General features: G+C 38.0%; 1 protein-coding gene across 1 annotated transcript in view; it reads left to right on the forward strand.

Moving 5' to 3' along the window:
• The window catches only part of DLGAP2 (DLG associated protein 2), a 288,437-nt gene that overhangs the window by 253,127 nt on the left and 12,915 nt on the right, over positions 1 to 22,395 (forward strand). Inside the window, exons 9-11 of the mRNA XM_041420908.1 lie at positions 5,813 to 6,162; positions 16,313 to 16,398; positions 17,596 to 18,011. Coding sequence (XP_041276842.1) covers positions 5,813 to 6,162; positions 16,313 to 16,398; positions 17,596 to 18,011 — 852 coding nt within the window. The remainder of the gene's footprint in view (positions 1 to 5,812; positions 6,163 to 16,312; positions 16,399 to 17,595; positions 18,012 to 22,395) is intronic.

Raw genomic sequence — 22,395 nt, forward strand, 5'->3', positions numbered from 1 at the left:
AACGGATTCAAGAAGGAAACCCCTTACTAACATTTCAGAATTTGAGTAAGAAAAGCAGAATATTTTGTACAATTAAACTGGCCTGTTTGATACTACAGCCTCCTCTTAACTATATTTGGAATCAGAGACTGGTGTAAATGGAAGATGAAAAGAGGCATGTATAAAAAGATGTGTCCCAACACCCTCTCTTTTAAATGGGGACTTGTATTCTTATTTTTGACATCCATGTCTTGTTAGAAAAATCATCAAATAATCAATTCTTTTTGTGAGAAATAAACTATTTTAGTGTCTGTGATTTTTTTTTTTTCTCAAAAGTCCCCTTTGATTTCTTAATGTTCTTTTAATGATCATTGTTCTGTGTTTTGAGAAGTAACTGTTAGGCATCCATATGTACATTTTTATTTTAGGAGTAATTAGAATTTCTAATGACCATGATGGAGAACAGTGAAGAGATTTCAGGGCATTTCAGGGACAGTCATGGTAGCTGGGACTTCCAAAGCCTTTGGCCAAAACAGTATAAACTAAAAGACTATTCAAAAACTGAATGCTCTTTTGATACAGGGTTAGATTTTATTGTTGCCTTTCATTATGAGAAGGTCTCTTTTTCCTCTTCTGAATTAATTTCAGACTTGATGCTGACTTTCGCTGTGCAAAGCAGAAGCTGCAGCTCCAGCCTGGGCACCTGCATTTTGTTTCTCCTGCTGCTGTGGCTCCTCAGAGGAGCCCTGTGTGCCTGCAGCTCCTGGGACCTCTGCCTCCAGGGCAGCTCCCAGCTCCCTGCAGAGTAATTAACCTCCTTCTGGATAAACCTCCTGACAAAACAGAAAATCCAGTTTATTCCTGCCACAACCGTTTCCTCTAATTGATGGTGCTTTCATTTAAATTCATCACCCAGCTAACTTTGTGATCTCAGCCTAAATAATGTTATTTTGACTAAGTGCTTAATGGTTATATTGATTTGTAAAAACCCCTCAGGTGATTCTGTCGTGCAAATGGACCAAAAGTGGTGATTTATTAAAAGGCTGCCTTTTAAAAGGTGTTCTGAATGTCACTCACAGCCACTGCTATTTCATCAAATAGATCACATTTCTCCTACTGCCTTGTGTCTGTGAAGGTCTATGGCTAACCTGAAGTTATATCTAAATTGACTTATTTTAGTAATTTTATTTCTAGTATAAACTTTGCTGACACTGAAATATGGCCTGAATAACTGACTTCTATGGCTGCATCAACAGTAACTTTTAGCAAGTTTAGATAAATACAGTGTAGATTAAGAGGATATTCTGCTTCCAGCTATATCAGTTAAACTGTTGCTTATGAATTATCAGGAAATCTTCCTTGTATTTCTACTGTGTGTATCCAAACCACCAAATTGCCAGTTCTTCAGCGCTGGAATCATCTTCCTGGCTACTCTACAGTATTGCCATAGTGCCTGTTATTCTGGTTATGACCGATGCTGCATGGCTGGCATCACAGAGCACATAAAAAATTAATGTGGTTTACAGAACAGGTCCTTCCTAGCCACCTCTGTGCCAGATTCAGCACTGGTAGGCAATCCTGTGCATGTGAGGGTCTGACACTTCAGATATCAATCCTTACAAAACTAATTTGATGTTTTACACTTTTTCCTGACTGGGTGATGTTATGCTGCATTGTTACTTTCTCATTTCTCCTGAACAACTTATAAGTGGTTTGCATCATTGTTTATTCTGGCCCACTACGGAGCAGCACAGAACCATTTTGTTTTCTCTCCATTTTTCTAAATGCCCTTCCTTAAAGGAAAATCTGGTGGACCCATTTGAACATGTTTATTTTGAAGTGGGGCAAGTACCTAAGCACTTAATACTTTGATTCAAATAGGAGTCTGAGATACCCATATGGTTTAGAATTAGAACAGTTTGTCACCATTTTTGTAATTTTTGATTGATTATTATAAGCTAACAGAGGGAGACAAAATGTGTGTTCAGAATTTAAAAAAATATTTTTCCCGCTTTATCAAATTAGGCAAAAAATAAATTCTGCTTTTTATATCAAGATAGCCTTTGAATACATCCAGAAAGAAAATTTTAGTTTATTTTTCTAGTTTATTTATAAAAAGACATATTTATGTCTTGTGCCATCTACTTTCTTTTTTCTTTGCATTTCAGAGCAGCTATAGATTTTGCATACTGATTAACAGCATTGCAGAGGCCTGTTGCTTTTACTTTGCTTGAGCCTCATTGCTCAGCAGTAGGACTGGTGAGAGAAATACCAGGAATATTCAGGATATACACATTAAAGCCACTAAAAAATTAAAGAAATCAGAAAATTAAAGAATTCAGAAATCTTTGGTCAGCACTAGAAACAACAGCAGATTATCCTGGATTGACGTCTTTTGTGTCCACACATGGAGCAGGTCTCTGGCATCTGTTTAAGCGCACAATTTAAATCTGTCTGAAGCCATCCTGCAGCAGCTCTTCCCTCCTGGTGCTCTGCCACAGGCCTGCCTCATGCTGGCTCTCATCTCCTGCTGTTGTGCTGCCTTGATGCTCAGCTTGTCTGCACTGAAGACAAGACTTCTCCATCCCAGTCTTCTCGTTCCCAGTTCAGTTTTCATCAGCAGTGCCCTGTGGAGCTATGGGGCACTGTCCTCCATCAGCGCTCTGCACCCCAGGACTGCATTGCCCAGCACCAGCCCTCTCTGTGGGGCCAGCAAATTCCTCCACAGCTCTGGAGTTTGCAGAATGAACACTAAAAATGGGGAAGACACGAAGCAGTGCTGAGGAGGTTTTATATGCTTGCTTTGGACTAACTACTAAGGCAAATAAAACGTACAGGGTAAGGAATGGTGCAAAGGTGACAGAAGCCCCTGTCCATCAGCATAAGCAGATGATAAATAAAAAGTTCATTTTCTATTAGGAGCAGGAAATGTTTCGTCCCATATATAATATGTTGCATTTACGATTGCCAGGACCAAGAACTAGATACAATAGAAAAGGGTTATTGTTGATACCAGGACTATTCCCTGATGCCATTGGTAATGGAAACAATTTGCAAGTGACATTAAGTTTCATGCTTCAGACCTTAAGGCAATACTTATTTATTAGAGATCTAAACCCAAGCATGAACAGTAAACTGTGGATTACTGTGTTACTTTCTCCTTTAACAAGACCCTAATCTGTTATGTAGCTCTCTCTTAAATCAGCAACACATGCCAAGTTATCCCATTTACTTCACTAGAAGCACTCGAGTGATTAAAGCAAATAGAATTTGGTAGCAAGATTTGACTCTCAAATGCAGTCTCTGTCCTCTCGATTTTGTTAGTCTCCAATTAGTCCCAAAGTTCTGTCTCTGAAACTGTTATTCCAGATACAAACTCATTAACAGTGTAGAGATGGATTTTTTATTCCCTGCTCAATACTTGATCTCTGTGACTGCATAGGAATTAATTTAATTACTTCCTGCAATATTTCACTGTAAACATGTAGCCAGTTTCTCACAAACTTCCAGTCTACTGGAAGTTTCTTCTCTTTGTTGAACATCTGTGGGATTTTTAATTTCTGTATAGTGTTTGCAATCAAATTCTTGCCAGAGCACTGCGGTTACTCTAATACTTGGCTTTAAATCATGTCACTCCACTGAAATAATCACACTTTTTAGAATAAAAGATTCAGTCCTAAGGGGAGAAAAAAGGGGGAAAAGATAAAAAGGCAATAAATTGTTTTGGTTTTGCCACAGGAAGAATTTTTCTTTTTTAGAAATGTAAATGAAGATTAAGTCAGCGAAAAAGGGTTGCAAGAGCAGTTTAACATTTATATTCATTAGACAGAGAAGTGATCTGCTGCTCAAGTAGTAGGGCTATACCTGCTTGTGATGTTTCATGATCACATTAACCATATGTTTCATTATTCACTGGTATTCTTTTACATGAAGACAGATGTAAAAACACTAAAGTAGTTATCACAGTGATAACCTGTTTTATGTTACATGTAAAATTTGCTTCCTGTACTGTATATTGTTCACCCTATTTCACCCCATTTTCTCTATTTATAATGTTTTCCAGCATGTTGATCATTTACATCTGCATTTGCAGAGTGGGGAAGCAGCATTATGGCAACTCTCTTAGTGAAAACATTCCTCAGATCCACTGCTTGAGTTCATTAGACACTGACTTAATTTCCAAGATTAACAGCCTCCCCCTTCTTCTGTGAACTTTCTGTACTCCCTAAAGCATCTGGAAAATATTGAGTTCTTTCTTTCTTAATTGCTGGTCACAAAACTGACAGGAGATAATACTGGTGATAGGACAACAAAATGGCACTTCAAAAAAAACACAGTCTCAGATTGTGAAGAGCATGTTTCACATGTTTTACGTGTTTCACTCTGTTCGAGCCATTCAGCTCAGAGCAAGACTCTAAATCTCTACCAGAACTGAGCGACATCAATAGTAATTCAAAATGTTCTTTAAATGAAGGTTTTCTTTCCTAGGTCAGCCTTTCTCTCTTTTGTGTATGATAACACTTTGATGTAAGATTATCAAGAGTCAACATTTAAGAGTCACTTTCTGTATACTCACTGTTCACATAGGCTGGCCTGGTGATAGAGGCTTAGCAGTCCAAGGTGTTAATTAAGCCAATCTCTTAATTCCAGATGGCTGCAACATAGCCTTATATAAAAAACACAGCTGGAGAGGCTGACTGCACTGCTCATCAGCCCATACTTGTGTAATGCGAAGAGCAACACTTACAGAACCTTTTTTGGATTCAAGTAACCCAAATTCCAAGGTTACCTAAGTAACTGTTGCAATGTCAATCCATTAGTATCACCAGACAAAGGCAAGCTTACTCCTGTAACTATACAAGAATTGAATTGGACTTGGTTTCTCCATACAGGAATAAAGAAAGATATACCACAGTGCATTTTTTTATCAGTTGCTAATTTTGAATTATGATTGTATGTGCTTTGGGGAAAATACTCTTCCACAGCAGAAATACTCTTGGTACCAAAAAAAAAAAAAAGTGAAAAAGTGTATAGTGGGCTTAGATAATTAGAAGATCCATCTCTGTGATATTAATTATTAAATATTAATCTCTATGAATTTTTAAAATTTGGTAAGGATGTAGTATTGGCACAGTTCTGCATCTGTAGAGTTGTCTTGGATGTTTGGTTGAGCCTTATGCTGGAAGACAGAATCTGTGTTAAACCAGCTTCAGAACTGTTCTGCTCATCAAAGTCTTAATAGCTTTGCATATATTACAACACTTTTAACATGTCTTGAATTCCCTTTTATTAACTGTATTGAGAAAATGTTTAAAATACATGCTTCTTGCACAAGTAAGTAGCCAACCTTGCCTAATTCCAACCAGTGCACCTGGAAGGATTTTAAAATGTTATAGTGTGGCATGCCATAAAGTAGTGTGGCATACCACAAAGCTCACAGTTCAGACAATAAGAACAGGGGGAAAAAATCTTCTTTTATTCCTTTTATGAGCTTTATACTTTAATCTCAGAAGCTTCAGTGTGTGCTTACCCAGTACAAGTCTTAACACACATAACTCTCTTTCATCTTCACTGTAGTTTGGGACACCCATTTCCACCCCTTCCTTCTTCCTTGTTGAAATAAAATGTTTCTGTGGATGGCCATCTGACTCTGAGTGACACTTTCAAATAATAGTGAAGTTGATGAAGAGTGCTACGTTGCACCATCATAACTTTTAAATAGCACAATCTTAAGGTGATTTCTATTGTCAAATTTCCATCAAATTAATCTTGATTTCTCTCTTTCCTTTTTTTTTTTCTTTCTGCTTTTTTTTTTCTTCAATTTTTTCCATAGCTGTAACTTATACAAGTTACAAGAAAACACCACCACCAGTACCCCCTCGCACCACTTCCAAGCCACTGATCTCCGTCACGGCACAGAGCAGCACAGAATCCACCCAGGATGCGTATCATGACAGCCGGACTCAGAGGATATCCCCGTGGCCGCAGGACGGGCGAGGGATGTACAACTCCACCGACAGCTTGGACAGCAACAAGGCCATGAACCTCGCCCTGGAGACAGCGGCTGCCCAGCGCCACGCGGCCGAGAGCCAGAGCACCGCCATACGGACCAGTGACAAGGCCATCCTGGTGACAAAAGCAGAGGAGTTCCTCAAGAGTCGCCGTTCCTCTATAGGCATCCAGGTAGTCTATCATAAACATATGTCTTGCTTGTCTTCTTTCTGTAAAGAGCATAGAGTGAGTCATTCAGCTTCACTTGCTCTAATAATCTAACAAACAACCCCTGGCTGCTTAGCATTAATTGCAATTCACATCATGGCTGTGCAGAAAAGTCTTCGGCTAATACGCTGTACCTGGGAGAAAATGAATGAATAAATCTCTAGGGAGGTTACCTGTCATTAACACTTGATATGAAAATTATACTGCAGAGCTACAGGTGAACAGCATGTTCATCTCCTTCCCTCCATGAATTAACGGTCCTTTTTATAGAATTTTACTAGCTTTAAAATGCATTACTGTACTTTTTCCATTATATTTCTCTTTTGACCTTGGAAAATGAGTAAAGCCATGCAATTTTTCAAGTATTCTACCTAAAGAGAGACCCTTGCCCTTTTAGTTGTGCTTGGTACCAAAAAAGAGAAAGAAATGTTCTGCTGTAGATACAGCATGATTAGAGATGGCAAGTAATAAAAAAACATTAATAAACACAGTCTTTGAGCATTCTTCCATTTGTCCGTCAAAACCCAAAATATTCATTTCACCTGACAAAATGTGTGTCGGACTGTGGAAAGCTTAGTCAAGCTCTGTTGTTTCAGGCAAATGAAATAAGACAATTCCAAATGCAAATTTTGATTGCTATTCCTTCTGCTAAATGGTATGTACTAGATAGCTAGAAATGGTCATTTGTTCAAACCCTTAGGAAATACCAGGTAATAATAAAAATTGGAAAGTTGAACTTGCAAAGAATATGAAGTCCTTTGAGAAGGAGTGAAGGAAAATTTAGGCTTCTATTCTGCTGAATATCCCTTTTACATCACTGGGTTCACTTTTGAGCTTACTTTTGCTAGATTAGCTATAGAGAAACTGACATTTATTTTGACATTGGTATTGTGGAGACAGAAACATAGATCTTGAGAAGGTAATCATCCATGTAAAAGAGCCCAGTGAGTGACTGTATATTAGAAATATAGAAGATATAAAAGAAAGTATGTGATTTTCTTTAAAAAGTAGTAATTGCATTTCCATTAATTTTATAATATAGTCATAGAAAAGTGTTTGGGTTAAGCGTGTCACAGCTGCTGATTGAACTTTACAGATTAACATTTTAGCATGCTGTAATTTTGCTCCATTTTCCATAATGCATTAGACTAATGGGAAGGAATCAGCTTTGCCAGAAAGCTGTTTGTCCATTTCCTTGACATAAAAGTATTTGCTTCTGATTTTCGGATGCAGAAAAGTAGAATTCAATTTAACAACAGTGGAAAAATATTCAGATGTCTACTTTTCAAATGTTTTACAAAGTAATTAGTGTATCCTAAATTGTTCAGAGAAGGAGCTTGGGAGATAACACCGAAAAGTTCAAGGGAAGCAGCAAAGAAATCTTTGGTACCTTCCAGCTCCTAACCTGAAACTTACTATTCAGAAAGGAATAGCATCTAGTGTTGTTCTTAAATCTCCTTTACAGCAACTGTGCACAGTGGTATTTATCAATGTTGGTGTCTTGATTTGATCAGTGCTGGTATTACAGCAATTAATTCTGGAACTTTGATTACATCTCTTGATCCTGTTTATTACTACAGGCGACGACCAGTACTTTTCACTGGGCCCTGACCCTTTTTTATGTGTGCTGTGTTTAGTCATTGGTGCTTATAATCCACAAAAACACCCGTACAATGATTTCCTTGGGGGCAGCAGATTTTCAATAGCAATTTGCCATCTGACACTTGGACTGTAACAGTGGTCCTCAGATGCACACATGGAGAAAGGCAAATGCTGTTTGCAACAGCAGATCTTAGAAGGGCGAGCTGTTTATCATCTTTCAAGAAATACAAACTACTTGGTTGTACCATTTGACATTAGATAAAGTTGAATTTTCAACAGTATGCTGAGTACATTTTAGTTGTTTGGGGTTTTTTCAGCATTAAGCTTCAAACATCACATTAGTGAGAAAAAATACATTTTAGCAGTATTTTTAAATAGGAAATACATTTTGTTATATTGCTTTTGCCAAGTGGAACAGAAAAAAAACACAAGGTAGAATGTTCTTATTGCAAACTACACAAATAGTAATTTATATACTCAAAGTACAGTTGCAGTATTTAATTTCTTTTAGACTTCTCTGTCAAAGTACTTTGGAAAAGGATGTTTTTTATTTGCATATTTCCTTGATTGACTAAATTACTTGTTTTCTCATTAGCATGCTATGCCAGGGTAATGCATTGAATTTGCATTTATTTGCATTAGTTAATTTGCTATCAGGGTGGTTAATTTGTGCATTTTTTACTGTTCCACTCCTTTAACACATTGATGGGGGAATGTTTGCCAAGACAGCTTCATACAGGAGCAGAGAGGAATGAAGGTGCAGAGTGACCAGAGGTGCCACTGCAGGCAGAAATACAATGGACGAGCCTAGGGCTTCCATGTGTTTGGGATATATGATTTGTGTAGTGTACATGTAGTGAATAGAAATCCTTTTGAAAAGCCCTGGCATGGCAGGCATGTGCCAATAGGGGAGGTATGCACATGCACAGAGAAGCACCGGAGCTCCTAGAGAAGCCCTGGGGTTACTGTACATCTGTAACACCTGTCTGCAGAGACAGAGACAGCACAGATACACTAATCCATCTCACGGTGTGTTAGTTCCATCCCAGATGGGATTTTGAACAAAAATATAAAAGCTTTGGAAATGAAGCTTTTTCAGATAATAGCTGGGGGCTTTGGGATTTTTGTTTTGGCTTGGGTTTTTTTTTGGTTTTTATTTTTTAGCTTTATTTTTTCCACTGACATATTTAAATCAAGACAAATATTGTCAGGCATGTCAATAGGCACTGGGAAAAAAGTGCTGACTTATAAATTCAAATGAATTTCAAAATACTGATTTGGAGATTAAAAATTTATTCAGCAATTGAGAGAATATATGGATATAAAAAGAACAAGACTCTTGTAATACTAGTAACTCTAAACCTCATATCTGTCTTCTATCATGACAGCAAAAGACTAATCAAAGTATGTGAATTAAAATGGAGAGTAGGGATTGTCAAGAGTAAAATAAGCACTAAATCAGAACAAGGTTGTTGCTAGGATATTTTCCAGGATTTTCCTTGCTCTTTTGCACACCCTGGTATATATGCTAATGATTAACATTTCAAATCTGCTCTAGTTATAAACCATTTCATATTAAAAGCATTGGAAATGTGAAATATATGAGAAAACATGTCAAGGAATTCCTCCTATTTATTCCAAGTCTTCAAAACATGCAGTCCTTTGTTTTTTCTCTATTTAAAAGACATCAAGGCTTCTCAAAATGAACAGAAAGCCTGGAAACAAATGAGATGGAAACAAATATTCTAAGTGTGAAGGCTGATTCACAGTCGTATTTTTGGAGACAAGCCCTAATTGTAGCGTAGAGAATGGACTCAGTCATCTCCATTTATCATCAGAAGATCACGCTTCAAAATACCTAGTGGGTTTTTTATAATCTTCAGAATGTACATTGAACAAATTCTTGTTATAAATTAAAGGCTGTATCCAGGGAGATTATTGCAATAGCTTGCTTGCCTAAGTTTTTTGTGACAAAAGGAGATCTTCTGCATAATTTATTTATATATAAATGGGGGTGTATATATATATATATATATATATATATATATATATTTATATATAAATAAATTATGCAGAATTATTCATGTCATATAGTAAAAACATTTTTCATCATTATATTCTGCACTCTCAAACTATAATTCCCCTTTAACACAAAGCATTTTGTACCCATGTGTTAAATGTACTTAGCTAGACACCTATGTTTTCTTTGTACAGTTTAGGTTATACCATCTCTGTCAGTGCTCTACTTCAGTGTATACACAGCAATCAAAAGAAATATTTGCATTGGTTACACTGGTGTTTGGATCGTAAATGATCCAAAGCTATAGAAGTAAGTACTGTTTCTTCTCCTAAATGTCTACTAGACTGTGCTTTTGTGAGAGGAGTGTATGACGTCCTTTGTCTGGAGAAGTTAGTGAATATTTGTTGGTTCAGAGCAATTTGCCACTTAGCATTAAATACACCAAAAAAAGTTATCAGTAACTTCTAATGTGTACATTATTCTCTTGCTACAATCTCATATAAGCTTGACATAAATCCCAATACTCTGGCTTGTATTTTTAGGAAAAAGTCATTTCTTAGAAGATCAGAGGAAGTTTTCAAGCTGCTTCTTTTGATAATTAGCAGTTACTGTGCCATGCCACATATTTGAGTAGTCCAGATGTTCAGCTGGGAAGTAGCAGGGTGGCAAAATGGAGCTCCATGGTGAGACACAAAAAATCTCACAAGCATTACAGTATATGTTTATTTTGCCGGGTTTCTAAAAATTATTTTGAAAGAGTGTATGTTTTCGGCTAGTTACAATCTTCCATCAGTTAAGGAAAGCAATAGCTGTTAGTACTGTAGTTTTATTTGAGGTGTTTTTCCTACTTTGAAGTCACTGCATACAAATAAGGTCGCCTTATACCTAAGAGTGGTTATCTGAATTCACAATTACATGTACTTGATCTAGTGTCAAAAGTAGTGTTTTCTACTCTATTTTAGTCTTGTTATCACTGAGAAGTCTGTGCAAGAGAGGAAGGGTGAATTATTTCCCTTCCTGTACATCATCAGAGAGATTGTTTATTAAACTCTAATAATAGAATAAATTGGTTACAGCAGTGAAAAACATTGAGGGCAGTGAAGTCGCATGGGGAGAGATAATGTGGCCTGAAGGACTCTTACTGCTAATGTTTATGAGAGTGAAGAGAAAGCCAACAGGTTAAAATCTGTTTTCTTATGCATTGAATATATTAACTTCAAGCCTACCTTTGAGACCGTATGCATAGAAGCTTAGACTGGAATTTTTAGGATGCTGCAGTGTTATCGCAGTTGCAGTGCTCATGTTTAAGAGCAGAGTAAGGCTTACACAAAAATAAAGATTGTTTTTAGAGTAGTCAAAAAGCATAGTTAATACATTGAAAGAAGAATTTAGTTCATGCATTCTTTGCTAGAATGAGTTCCTATAAACATACTAAGATTGATTACTACAAGTGAGTTACTTGCAATAGTGATTTGCATTTATTCAAATAATTTTGTATTGATATAACTTACTTGTGGATCCTTTAGTACACTAACACTACCAGTACAGTGTTAGTTACTTTTCAAATTTAGAGCTGTATCAGTCAGCAGTGACTGATCTCTGAGGATTCATAGTGTTGCTCCTTGTATCGACAGCAAGGAATGTTGAGGGGGCGGTTAAGTCTTTATGCATGAAAGGTATGACATGGACTCATAGAATCATGGAATATCCTGAGTTGGAAGGGACTCACAAGAATCATTGTTAAGACAGAAATTATCTCAAGGTGCTCCATTGCATTTGCTACTAATATTACAAGCCTAGTGGACATAAGCACATATAACAACATTTGTCATGGCATAAAATGCCAATTTTAAGAATCTTTTTGTTCTTTTTTGCAATGAGAGGAAGCTGATTTATTATATTAGATCTACTCCTTTCTTCTGCTTTTGATACGACTGCCTATTTTTTCTTTCCTCTTTTGTGTGAGATTCCATCATAAACATATCAAGATAAAATTCTTCACATTGTTTTGCTTTACTGAGACTGCAGGACAATTTGAAAATAGTAAAGCTTTTATAACCCATGTAAATATTAAAACAACAATGAATAAAGGACTATAATAACAAATCTAGTAAAAGTTATTTGAGTTTCAAGAGTCAGACAATCAAACCAATGTATTACTTTTTATCCTCTGCTCATTTGAGTTTAGCCTGGCCAATCAGATGAACGTTTCCTGCTGTTTTCTAGCAGGAGTCTATAATATCTGTCATACAGCAATGCAATTTAGTTGTTCATTTTTTTTCTTTATGATTGCAAATAACTGTCTTATTTTCCACTTTTACTTGTCTTGGTATTTGCCTTGGTATTTTACATTTTGTTGGTTGTTACAATATCTGCAATGCTAGATTTTGCCTGAGTGCACACACACACACACAAACACACACACACACACACACACACACAAAATTGGCATTCTCCTGCTGTTACAAGGCATAGTGATAAAATGAAAGCATTAAAATATCAAGGCAATCATCAGATCATTTAGCTAGTGTCAGTCTTGGCAAGCTGGAGGGAAGGACAATTTGGCAAGAGTTTATATCTAGAGATAAGTAATATAATTTTTATTTTGATACGTGGATCATAATTTTTCTGATAATTTTTTGGAATAAAATTTTAGAGCATATTACTTCATTTGTGCCTGTGAATTCCAGGTATCGATTGCATATTGGGTAAATTACTCAGGATTATATCTCTAGGTGAAATGCCAGTAAGTAAACACTGGAAAACAGACAGATAAAAGACTTTTTCAAGATGTGTTGCATCAATAGAAGAATACCAACCCATTCCAAATAAAGGTAAAGGGTAAATCTACCTCTACGTATCAGAGGCAGAGTTCAAAAGAAGACCTGCTATTTCTTACTTAACCAAACAAGGTAGCTGGCAAAAACAGGTATGTTTTTGATATGCAATAAGGAAGAAGGGTGTGTGTTGCAAGTCTGCCTGCTTTGTTCCAGAAAAAATTGATGGACCTATTGATGTTCTCTGTAGGGGCCTTTCCTTGTTTATGTCTTTGGATCATCATGTTTGCAACAACACTATGTCTGAGCTGCTGAGCCACCTCTGTGGCAAGCTAAAGCCCATTCTCTGTCCATTGGCCATTGCTCATCTCCAGAGTGTTACTAGCTGTATGTTGCCCCCACAACTATGACACCACTGACCCTCCTTACCCTATTTCTGTGTTCAGGAATCTGGCCTACCCTTCATACCTCAGGACTCACTCCCTAGATACCAAGGAGCACATTACATAAAAATGGTCATCCTAAGGATATCACTCTTTGAAGGAAATGCAGTTCTTTGGAAAGGGCTGAAGCAAAGACTGCCATGTGAGGAGATGTCAGCTTGGCTTCATCTCTCTGGATTTGTCTTGGGTCCGAATGGGCCACAATGTCCTGTCCTTCTGTGCTGAGCCATGTGAGTGAGCAGATGGCCCTGATAAATCCTTTGTTCCCATCTGCTCAACTTCTTCAATCTGGCCACCCACAAACCTCTTTTCCCTTGTCAAACCTTAAGGCTTGTAACCCTGTGGAGCCTGTGCCTACATCACTGACACCATCATCTGGAGTTGCAGTTCAGTCAAACAAGTTCAAGGAACTTGATCAACAAGTGGAAGCAGTAGGAAAATATGATGGTCTTTTCCTTTGGACCCAGTCCAACAGAATAATAAAATAGAATTGAATTATGGAATAGTTTGGGTTAGAAGAGACTTTAAACATCATCTAGTTACAACCCCCTTCCATGGGAAGGAACATCTGTCACTAGACCAGGGAGTTCAAGGTCGCATCCAATTTGGCCTAAAACACTTCCAGTGTGGGATGAGGTATCCACAACTTCTCTGGGCAATCTATTCCTAAATTATGTGATTTAACTCAGACTGACTGGCTGCTTTGGGATGAACCCCTGTACCACAGGTCTTAGCAACAGTTTAGACTTCCTCATCACTCCGATTGTTCTTATGGATTTCAACATCAAACAACATCCTCCAGAAAATGTTTCCCCACCTTGGACATCATCTTCCTGCTAGCACTCCTACAGGTGCAACCAGGAGCCACAGTCTAAGCATTTTGTGTTATTTGCTCTTATTCACTACACAGTGACAGAATGGGTTGGGTTGGAAGAGACCACACTGGGTCATCTGGTCCAACCTCCCTACTAAAGCAGGGTCATCCCAGAGCACACTGCACAGGAGTGTATCCAGATGGTTCATGAACATCCCCAGGGAAGGAGACTCCACAGCCTCTCTGAGCAATCTGTTCCAGTGCTTGGTCACTCACACTGTAAAGGAGTTCTTCCTTGTATTCTGTTTCTGCCCATTGCCTCTTGGAACCACTGAGAAAAGCTTGGAAATATTCTCTTGATGTCCTTCCTTCAGATACCTGTAGACATTTATAAGGTCCCTTCTCAATCATCTCCTCTACCCCTGAGAATGAGTTCACTTTTCATAACCTGTCCACGCATGTTTGACTGAGGTCTCATTGCAGAAGTCAAAGCTGCAAGTGTAACTTGCCTCCCTGCTCCGCCCTGCCCCCTCAACAGCCTACATGAGTATCTTATTCTTTGCCCAGTTAATTCAGGAAATTAATATGTTTTATATGCAGCTTTCCTCAAATCACTGAAAGGGACTAGTTGAGTGCCTAGTCCCTCACTTAGACTAGAATTTGTTATTTAAGACTCTTTTGGACTCTTCTTTGCTATAGATAAGTCTGCATTTCCTGATAGATAGACATCTTTTTGTGCTAAAAGCTGGACCTCATGGCTTCTTTGCATGGAGCAATGTTCTTTCAGAGACTATGACACCCCAAGCAGCTGAAGCTTCTCACCCATGTTACAGCCAAGATCCACCTTAACTAGGAAACCAATTTACCTATCATTCCAGTGGGTTGTTCTGGCTTTTTTTCCTCCAAGCTGCTATGTCTGTGGGTGAGGGGTGTTTTTAATGCCAATGTCAAGAGGAATCTTTCTTTTTGTACTGGCATCACCACATTCTGTTACCAAGTCTGATATTTTAGTTCTCTCAATGCACTGCCCATCAAAAGGAACCCAGTGAGCTTCCATGCAGTTGCACTTCCAGGCAGCATGCACTGTCCCCTAGACCTTATATGGAATAAAGGGAATTGCTGGGAAATGTGTCTTTCCTGGACTGTTGTCACACTGATAACCAGACATTTTAGCACACCTGTGCCTGGCACTATACTGTGCAGTTCAAGCATGTCATTCACATTTACTAGAGGATTCCTGCATTAGCTGTTCTCATTAACCTCTCCAAGACTTACACACATGTAAATATGAACGTGTACTGGCTGGAGTTCCCTTCCATTCACCTACATGTGAACGTACGCTGAGCTACAGCTTGAAGATGGAAGGAGATGTTACCAGCAACTCTCTTCCTCAAGAAGCAGTGTCCACATATGCACTCATTTCCCACCCTCCTCCCACCTTGTCCCTGGATCCCTTCAGAAACCAGGTGGGGTTGGGACAGTGCAGCTGAGGCGCAGCTGCAAAGATCATCAGGTTCTTTCCAGAGATGCCTGTGACTGCTGCAAGGGTAAAACTTTTCTTATCTTTATCATCAGATATATTCTTTGAATTCACACATGGAGTGTGCATATGGAAATCCAGTTGATAATTTTTTTTTTTTTATTTAACAGTGAAAATATGATTCAAAAGGAAAAGTCAGTTCTACTCTTTCTTTTTTTCCCTGCCTCTCCCTTGATTCAGTATAATTTGCATACTGCAGCACTTGCTCTGTCTGTGTCAAAGACTTGGGGGCGGTGTGGTGGTGGGGAGTGCTATATAAAATCCCACAGAAAGTTGCAAACACAAGTCTCAGTCTTGAAGGAAACTACTGTGAATATATTTTGGTAAGTGTATTTCAGATAGGAATGCTATAAAAAGTGCATAAATTGCCTGCTTGATACAGCATTTTCAGGACTGTGTTATTAAAAAAAGGTGAGATAGGGCATTCTGCTGTATCCCTCACATCATTTAATGGTTTTATATTTGTCAACATAGTTGTCAATAAAATTTCATTGCTCCATTTCTTTTTATCACTTGCAAGCTTATGGGGCTACTTGATACTTTATTTTATTTTGTAAATCAAGGACTATAATGAGACTGGTTTATAATACTATAAGACAGGGTTACCCTGTGGATTCCTCATTCTAAGAACAGCCCTTCCAGACCAAGCTTAATCCCTGATCCCACCAAACTGAGCAATTGCTTCTGCTTGGATTTGAAACAGGGAATTACATAGCAGAAGTATTTGTTCAAAACTTTAATAAGATACAACACCAAAACAATAATACCAGGCTGAATACCTATTGCATTTATTTGACTGTGCTAGGTGTTTCTTAGCAGTAAGAGATGAAATATATAATTAATTTTGAATGAGTTTGTGCAAAATTGTGCTGAGTTGTCAATGCTCACTCTGCAGATGTATCTTTTGTGTTGAATTAGGTGGAAACAGCAACTGATTCAGATACTGAAAGCAGAGGCCTACGGGAATACCACTCTGTTGGAATTCAAGTGGAAGATGAAAAACGGTAATTTAAGCATGTTCAAAAATCTGTAGTCTTTCATAACACAACATGCATTTGTAAACAGATCTAACAAATAACACCTGACAGGTGCTGCCACTAAATAATTCACAAAGCCAAATTTCTTATATGCATGTTTATCATCTGGTAAAATTTGTGGAGATTATTTAGCAGTTGCTTCACATTTATCTAACTTTCCAGTTTTTAATTGGAGGGAAGGAAATAAAAGTATTAAATTGAAATAGTGACTTTATATAATTATTGTGAGAACAAATACTAAGAGCCACATATTGGAACAGTCTTCCTTTGATAAGACTCCTCATGCTGATCCAGGCTTTCCCAGTCCACAAAAGGAGACAAAATTCTTTATTCTAAACTAGAATCAGCTTTCTGATTTGTTCAGTTCTCTAATTTTGTAAAGATACTGGCCCATGTACTGACCCACAGGTTAACCCTGCTAACTACTGTTTGTCAGGTACTGGACCAGGACCATTATCTCATCTCACAGCAGCTGTCTGAGAGTATCTGGCTGCTAATTGCCTTTTGCCATCACAAACTGCAAATAATTTGACAATGGACTCCAATGTGAATAGATTTCACAAATAATCTTTGCTTCTCTATCTAACATTTTAACACAAAACTTTTCTAAAATGTCATTATTCAGTGTCATATAACAGTGGATATCAACTTTTAATGGGCACCCTATAAGGCCAAAAAACCCCCAACCCCCAGTCTTAAATGTGCTGATATTATCTTTCTTTTATTACAGAATTCTCAAAAGTCCTAACTGAGCGGATTTTCAGATCTTTCTGCTTAAAATTCTGAACACTGGAAAGTTTTATACATCTATAATTTACAGACTTCTATCTGGAAATTCTAGTTCTGCTAGTTATTTACAGTTTATTTAGTAATGACGTGTGTTATTTTGTAGTATGAGAACATATCAATATTTGCTTCCAGAGAAAATTTAAATTATTTTCTTTTGTACCCTTGCTTAGATCAATGATTCCACTATGTGTTTCTCTGTTGCTACGCACCATCTAATTTTAGTAAGATATACACAAAGCAAAAATGTTTAACATAATGTCCAACAAGAAGAACAGAATCCATTCCTTCTCACTGAAACATTATTCTGTGCCTCTGTACCATCACATACATTATTTATATGTCTTAATGTCTTTTCTTTCTTCCCTCTTCCCCAAGACATGGACGATTCAAGCGCTCGAACAGTGTAACAGCAGCTGTCCAGGCTGACCTGGAACTGGAGGGTTTTCCAGGACACATCACCATGGAGGATAAGGGACTTCAATTTGGCTCGTCATTCCAGCAGCACTCAGAGCCCAGCACACCCACCCAATACAGTGCAGTGAGAACTGTACGGACACAGGGACTGTTCAGTTACAGAGAAGATTACAGGACCCCAGTTGACACCTCAAACCTTCCACCACCAGAGCCCTGGCTGGAGCCAGCCATTGAGACAGTAGAGACTGGTCGAATGTCTCCTTGTCGACGGGATGGATCTTGGTTTATGAAGTTACTACACACTGAAACTAAGAGAATGGAAGGATGGTGCAAAGAAATGGAAAGAGAAGCAGAAGAAAATGATCTTTCGGAAGAAAGTAAGAACATTTCACTATATTTTCAGTACACAGATGATTACTAAAATATGAAATCTGTTAGGATAAAGCTGTGAGTTGTGGTTTGTCCTCACTCATCTTGCAGGAGCAAAGAACCATAATACATAAGAACATTGTCCTGTGGCTGGCTGCACAAGATGTGCTTCCCAGAGTAAGGTTTTGTGGAAGTAGTTAAAGAACCAACTCTAGAGTCCAGTGCACGACCAAAGTGTTGTCTGGTATTACACAGAGCTCAGATGGTGCAATAGCTCCATCCACAGCTCCAAATTTGACACATTCTTCCCATTCCAGTGCTTGACCCTTTGCCAGAGCACACAGGGTGGTCTTATATGAACATTGTTTTGCCCTTTTCCTGAAACCTAGATTTTGCCTCTTAGTGAGCAGTCATTTTAAAAATGTTTCCATTCCTTTACAGGCACTTCAGCCTGTTGGAAGAACAGAAAGCATAGCAGGCAGGAACAACAGTTAAAGTACTTCTGCAGTTAGACAGGCCATATGCATTATTAGAAAATTCAGCTCCATTTTCTTATTACAATTTTGTCAAGAATCATTATTATTCTCTCATGTCCTGTGGACACCTTGAAAGGAATGATGGGATAAAGTGAAAAATAATGTAGACTATTTTGGAACAAGATCCAAGACAGCACTAATGATAGTAATATATCAAAGTGGTCCTAGGACTCAGTAGCCAGCTCCCTGTGATTCCCTTTGAGGTCAATTATCCTTGTTCTTCAGGCCCAGTTTTATAAATATTTCAACCCCTGACAATCTGAATTATTGTCTCAGCTGAGATTTTCTCAGACCACAAATGAATTCATATTAAGTTTTCTTACTAGCATCCTTTCCTGCACTCTTACAAATTTCACCATCACCTCTGAGTATTGTTTCCTGATCGTCTTTCCTCCTCAATGAGTTCTTGCTATGATGTACCCTCAGGTCTTGAGCCAGGCCAGCATGGTGACTAAAAGGCCAATTTCTATTTCTTGCACTGACCTTTTCAAAGCAAAAAATGTCTATGTTTTTACGTCATCATTTTTTTATTTTACAGTCATATTTCTCTGCTGTATTGTGCACAAGTCTTCCGAGTAGGATTGAGGGTGGGGAGGTGAGTTTTCCTTCCTTCAGCCTCTGGTGCTTTACGAACTGTGGGTTTTGTCCTTATTTTCATCATGGCAGAGCAGAGCTCAGAATTTTCCCCTTCCATTGATACTGTGAAGACTTTAACACCCTTCTAGGGACTGTTAAATAACAACATCTTTTCCTTTGATTAGCCTGTGGAAGATTTTTCCAAGCCTTTCATAATGGTTATTCCTCAGTACTTCTTTTTTTCGCATGTGTCCTATTTTTCAATTCTTCAAGTCTTTGCAGTGCTGAATACTGACATTTCAGTGACATCAGTAAGAATCCCAAAGCACCTGCTTCCCAGATCACCTGTTACTGATGTGGGAACATCAATGTTCTCCATCTGAAGCAGAAGTTCAAAGAGCAAGACTTTGATCACTTTTGAAAGAGTAAGATTATTTGGGGAGCAAAAGGGAGAAACACACAGGCCGTTAGCCCCTCTCTTTCCTAGCAAGGAGCCTGCAGGCAAGAGCTGGACTTCTCCTGCCTCCTCTCTGTGAGCTCTTCCTTTTGCACAGCCCCAGTCAAATCTGCAGCCATATGAAATGAGCAATGGAAGCACGTTCGCATCCCTACCCCTCCCTCACTGGGAGATGTGGAGAGGCAGTTAGAGCAGTTACTCTTTGGAATATGAAACTGAGTACTACATGAGGAAAACTTGGATGACCTGACTTTAGCTGATTACCTGTTCTCAGATGCAGAACCATTCTCCTTCCCAGCATGTGAACCTATACTCTTACACTCCAGATATACTCTGGAAGAGTTTACTGCATGGTGAAATGGCAATGAAGAAGGTAGTTTTCTAAAAATTGTTTATAGGATATGAAGACAATATGGACTCCAGTAATTTTTATTCATATCAGGAGTTAGTGACACTAACTTGGAATATTTCAGTCAAAAAACAAAACATAGTACCAGGACTTTTTTTTCCCTGCTTGCAGAGGGACTCAAATTTGGAATAGGAAAAGAAAGAGCAATTCCCTGATAACAGAGTTGATGAAATACAATCAAAACTGTTGAAGTTTCTTTTTTAAACTAACAAAAAAAGGTTAATTACTTGTTCTTGGGGGAACTTTTTAACCTCCCTAATAGGTTAAAGAAGTTATAGAATAGGTCTACATAGTGTTTGCAAGGTCAAAATTTGTGTTCAGCTGACTGTCTAAAGTTCTGATTTTTCATTGCATATAATGCTTTTCAAGAGATCTTCCTTAAATAATTTCCAAATTACATTATATTTAAGTAGTATCCCTTCATCCAATAACACATTAAGTAAAATGAAGTTTTCAAATAATTAATTTCAGCACGGGAATGAGCTTCACAGCATTCTAAACACTCTGTCTGAATAATCCTTTCCTGTTGAGTCTTTAAAACATTTTGTACCCCCAGTCTAAGCTACAGAGGTTGTAAGGTGTGTATCCTCAAGAACTTAAGTTTAATAACATCACAGCATGAAATGTATCTTGACATATTGAAACATTTGCCAGTTCTTGAAGAAAATAAACAGAAGTGGCTGAGCAAAAGCAAATAAATATAGTTTTCCATCTTACAGCAAGACTACTATTCCCAAAACACTTCACAGCAATGTTTGCACATTCAAACTGTCATTCTTAATTCTGAATCATTTCTTTTTGGCCTGGATATGTTAATTGTACATAAAGATCGAATATAGCTTTGCATCTCATAGGAGAAGGCTGTCTTTGTGATACCACTTCTATTTTGTTTTAAACATGGGAACAGTTAAAATAGAACTGGATTTTAGAAAACAATTTCAGTTTTGGTCTTAGTACAGCAGCCCTGAGATCACCAAAAGCTGTCTGATTGCTATATTGATTTTTTCTTTCACTGAACGTTTTCTTTCATAATGTTGTTTTAAGAACTTCACTCATCAGGTCTTAGAAAAAGAGATAATCATTGCAACAAAAATAACCTCTCTCTCCCTTTTTCAGAGCTTTTTTTTTAATTTGGTCAGTTGCCGTGAGTTTTATTTTGAAGTCCCTGCAAAGTTCTTATATCGTTTGTGGAAGCAGTTATTTGTGCTCTGTTTTTATTTTTATATATGTGTGTGTGTTCATTATATGTAAAAAATATAGATATGTGTCTGTAACAGTTCCCAGGGTTAGATCTGGTCACTTGTACTCAGAGGGTGCCTCCAGGCAAAGATATATTCTCATGGGTGCTGACTGGACTTTCAGTTTTACACCCTGAAAATTGTGTTTGGCTATTAGTGTGTAGGTGATGACAAAGAAAACAATTTCAAGTGTCACAAAGCTATTGAAGACCAAGAGGGTCAGGAGTCTGCATCCCATGAGCGTGGTGATGGGAGCAGGGAGAGCAGAGCAGGGACAGGGAACCGCAGTCCCTGCCCGCAGCTTGCAGGCAGGGTTTGGCAGGGGAAAGAAGACAACCCTGGGTTTCTCAGTGCCACCTGCTTGGCCACTGGAGTACTTTCTTAGGGAGAACAGCTCTACAGAGTTTACTCTCACATAAAAATCCTTAGATACGTTCAAAAATTAACTATAGAATAAACTATGCCAGCAGAAATGTTGTTTTGCTGGTATTTTCTGCGTTGTGGTTAGCAGCTCTGCTGGCACAGCAGTAAAATGATGTCTAGTGGGGAAAAAAAATAAAGATATTAGAGTGGGAGTTCAAAGCATCACCTCTGTCTCCCATTCCCCTTGATTCCATGGATACTGGACCATTCCTTACTAATCCTCTAGCTGCTATTTCCACAGTACTGCAAAGGCTTTACTAATAGGACTGAATAGTAATAGAAAACACAGAGTAAAATCTCCCATAATTTTAGGTGAATAAAAATCAACAAAAAAACCTCACAGACAATTGATTTGAGTATATTCATGAATTAATTATCCATAAAAGCTTTCTTAGGTGTTTGACCAAATACAGGTTATCCTTTAACCAAAGACAAATTACTGACATAATTTTCTAAAGCTTTTCACAAATCTATGCTTTTCTCTATGCTTCAGGATATATTAAAGTTTCCAGTTGGAGTGTTGTGAATGACTAAAGCATGTCTTAACTGTACTGAAATAGTCTGTAAAATCCTACACTCTGAGATCCAATAATTTCTCCCAGCATTTGCATTGTTCTGCTGAAGTTTTCTCCTTTTTGAACTTAGCTTTGTTTTGTTCTCCTTTTTGAACTTAGCTTTTAATGGGACCCTTGTTCACCCGCTGTGAACAAGGGTCCCGTTACTCTCCAGAGCACTGCCAGATGAGGGCTGTGC

This window comes from Onychostruthus taczanowskii, unplaced genomic scaffold (genome assembly GCF_017590055.1).
Source record: "Onychostruthus taczanowskii isolate IOZ18803 unplaced genomic scaffold, ASM1759005v1 scaffold11, whole genome shotgun sequence".
Lineage (NCBI taxonomy): Eukaryota > Metazoa > Chordata > Aves > Passeriformes > Passeridae > Onychostruthus > Onychostruthus taczanowskii.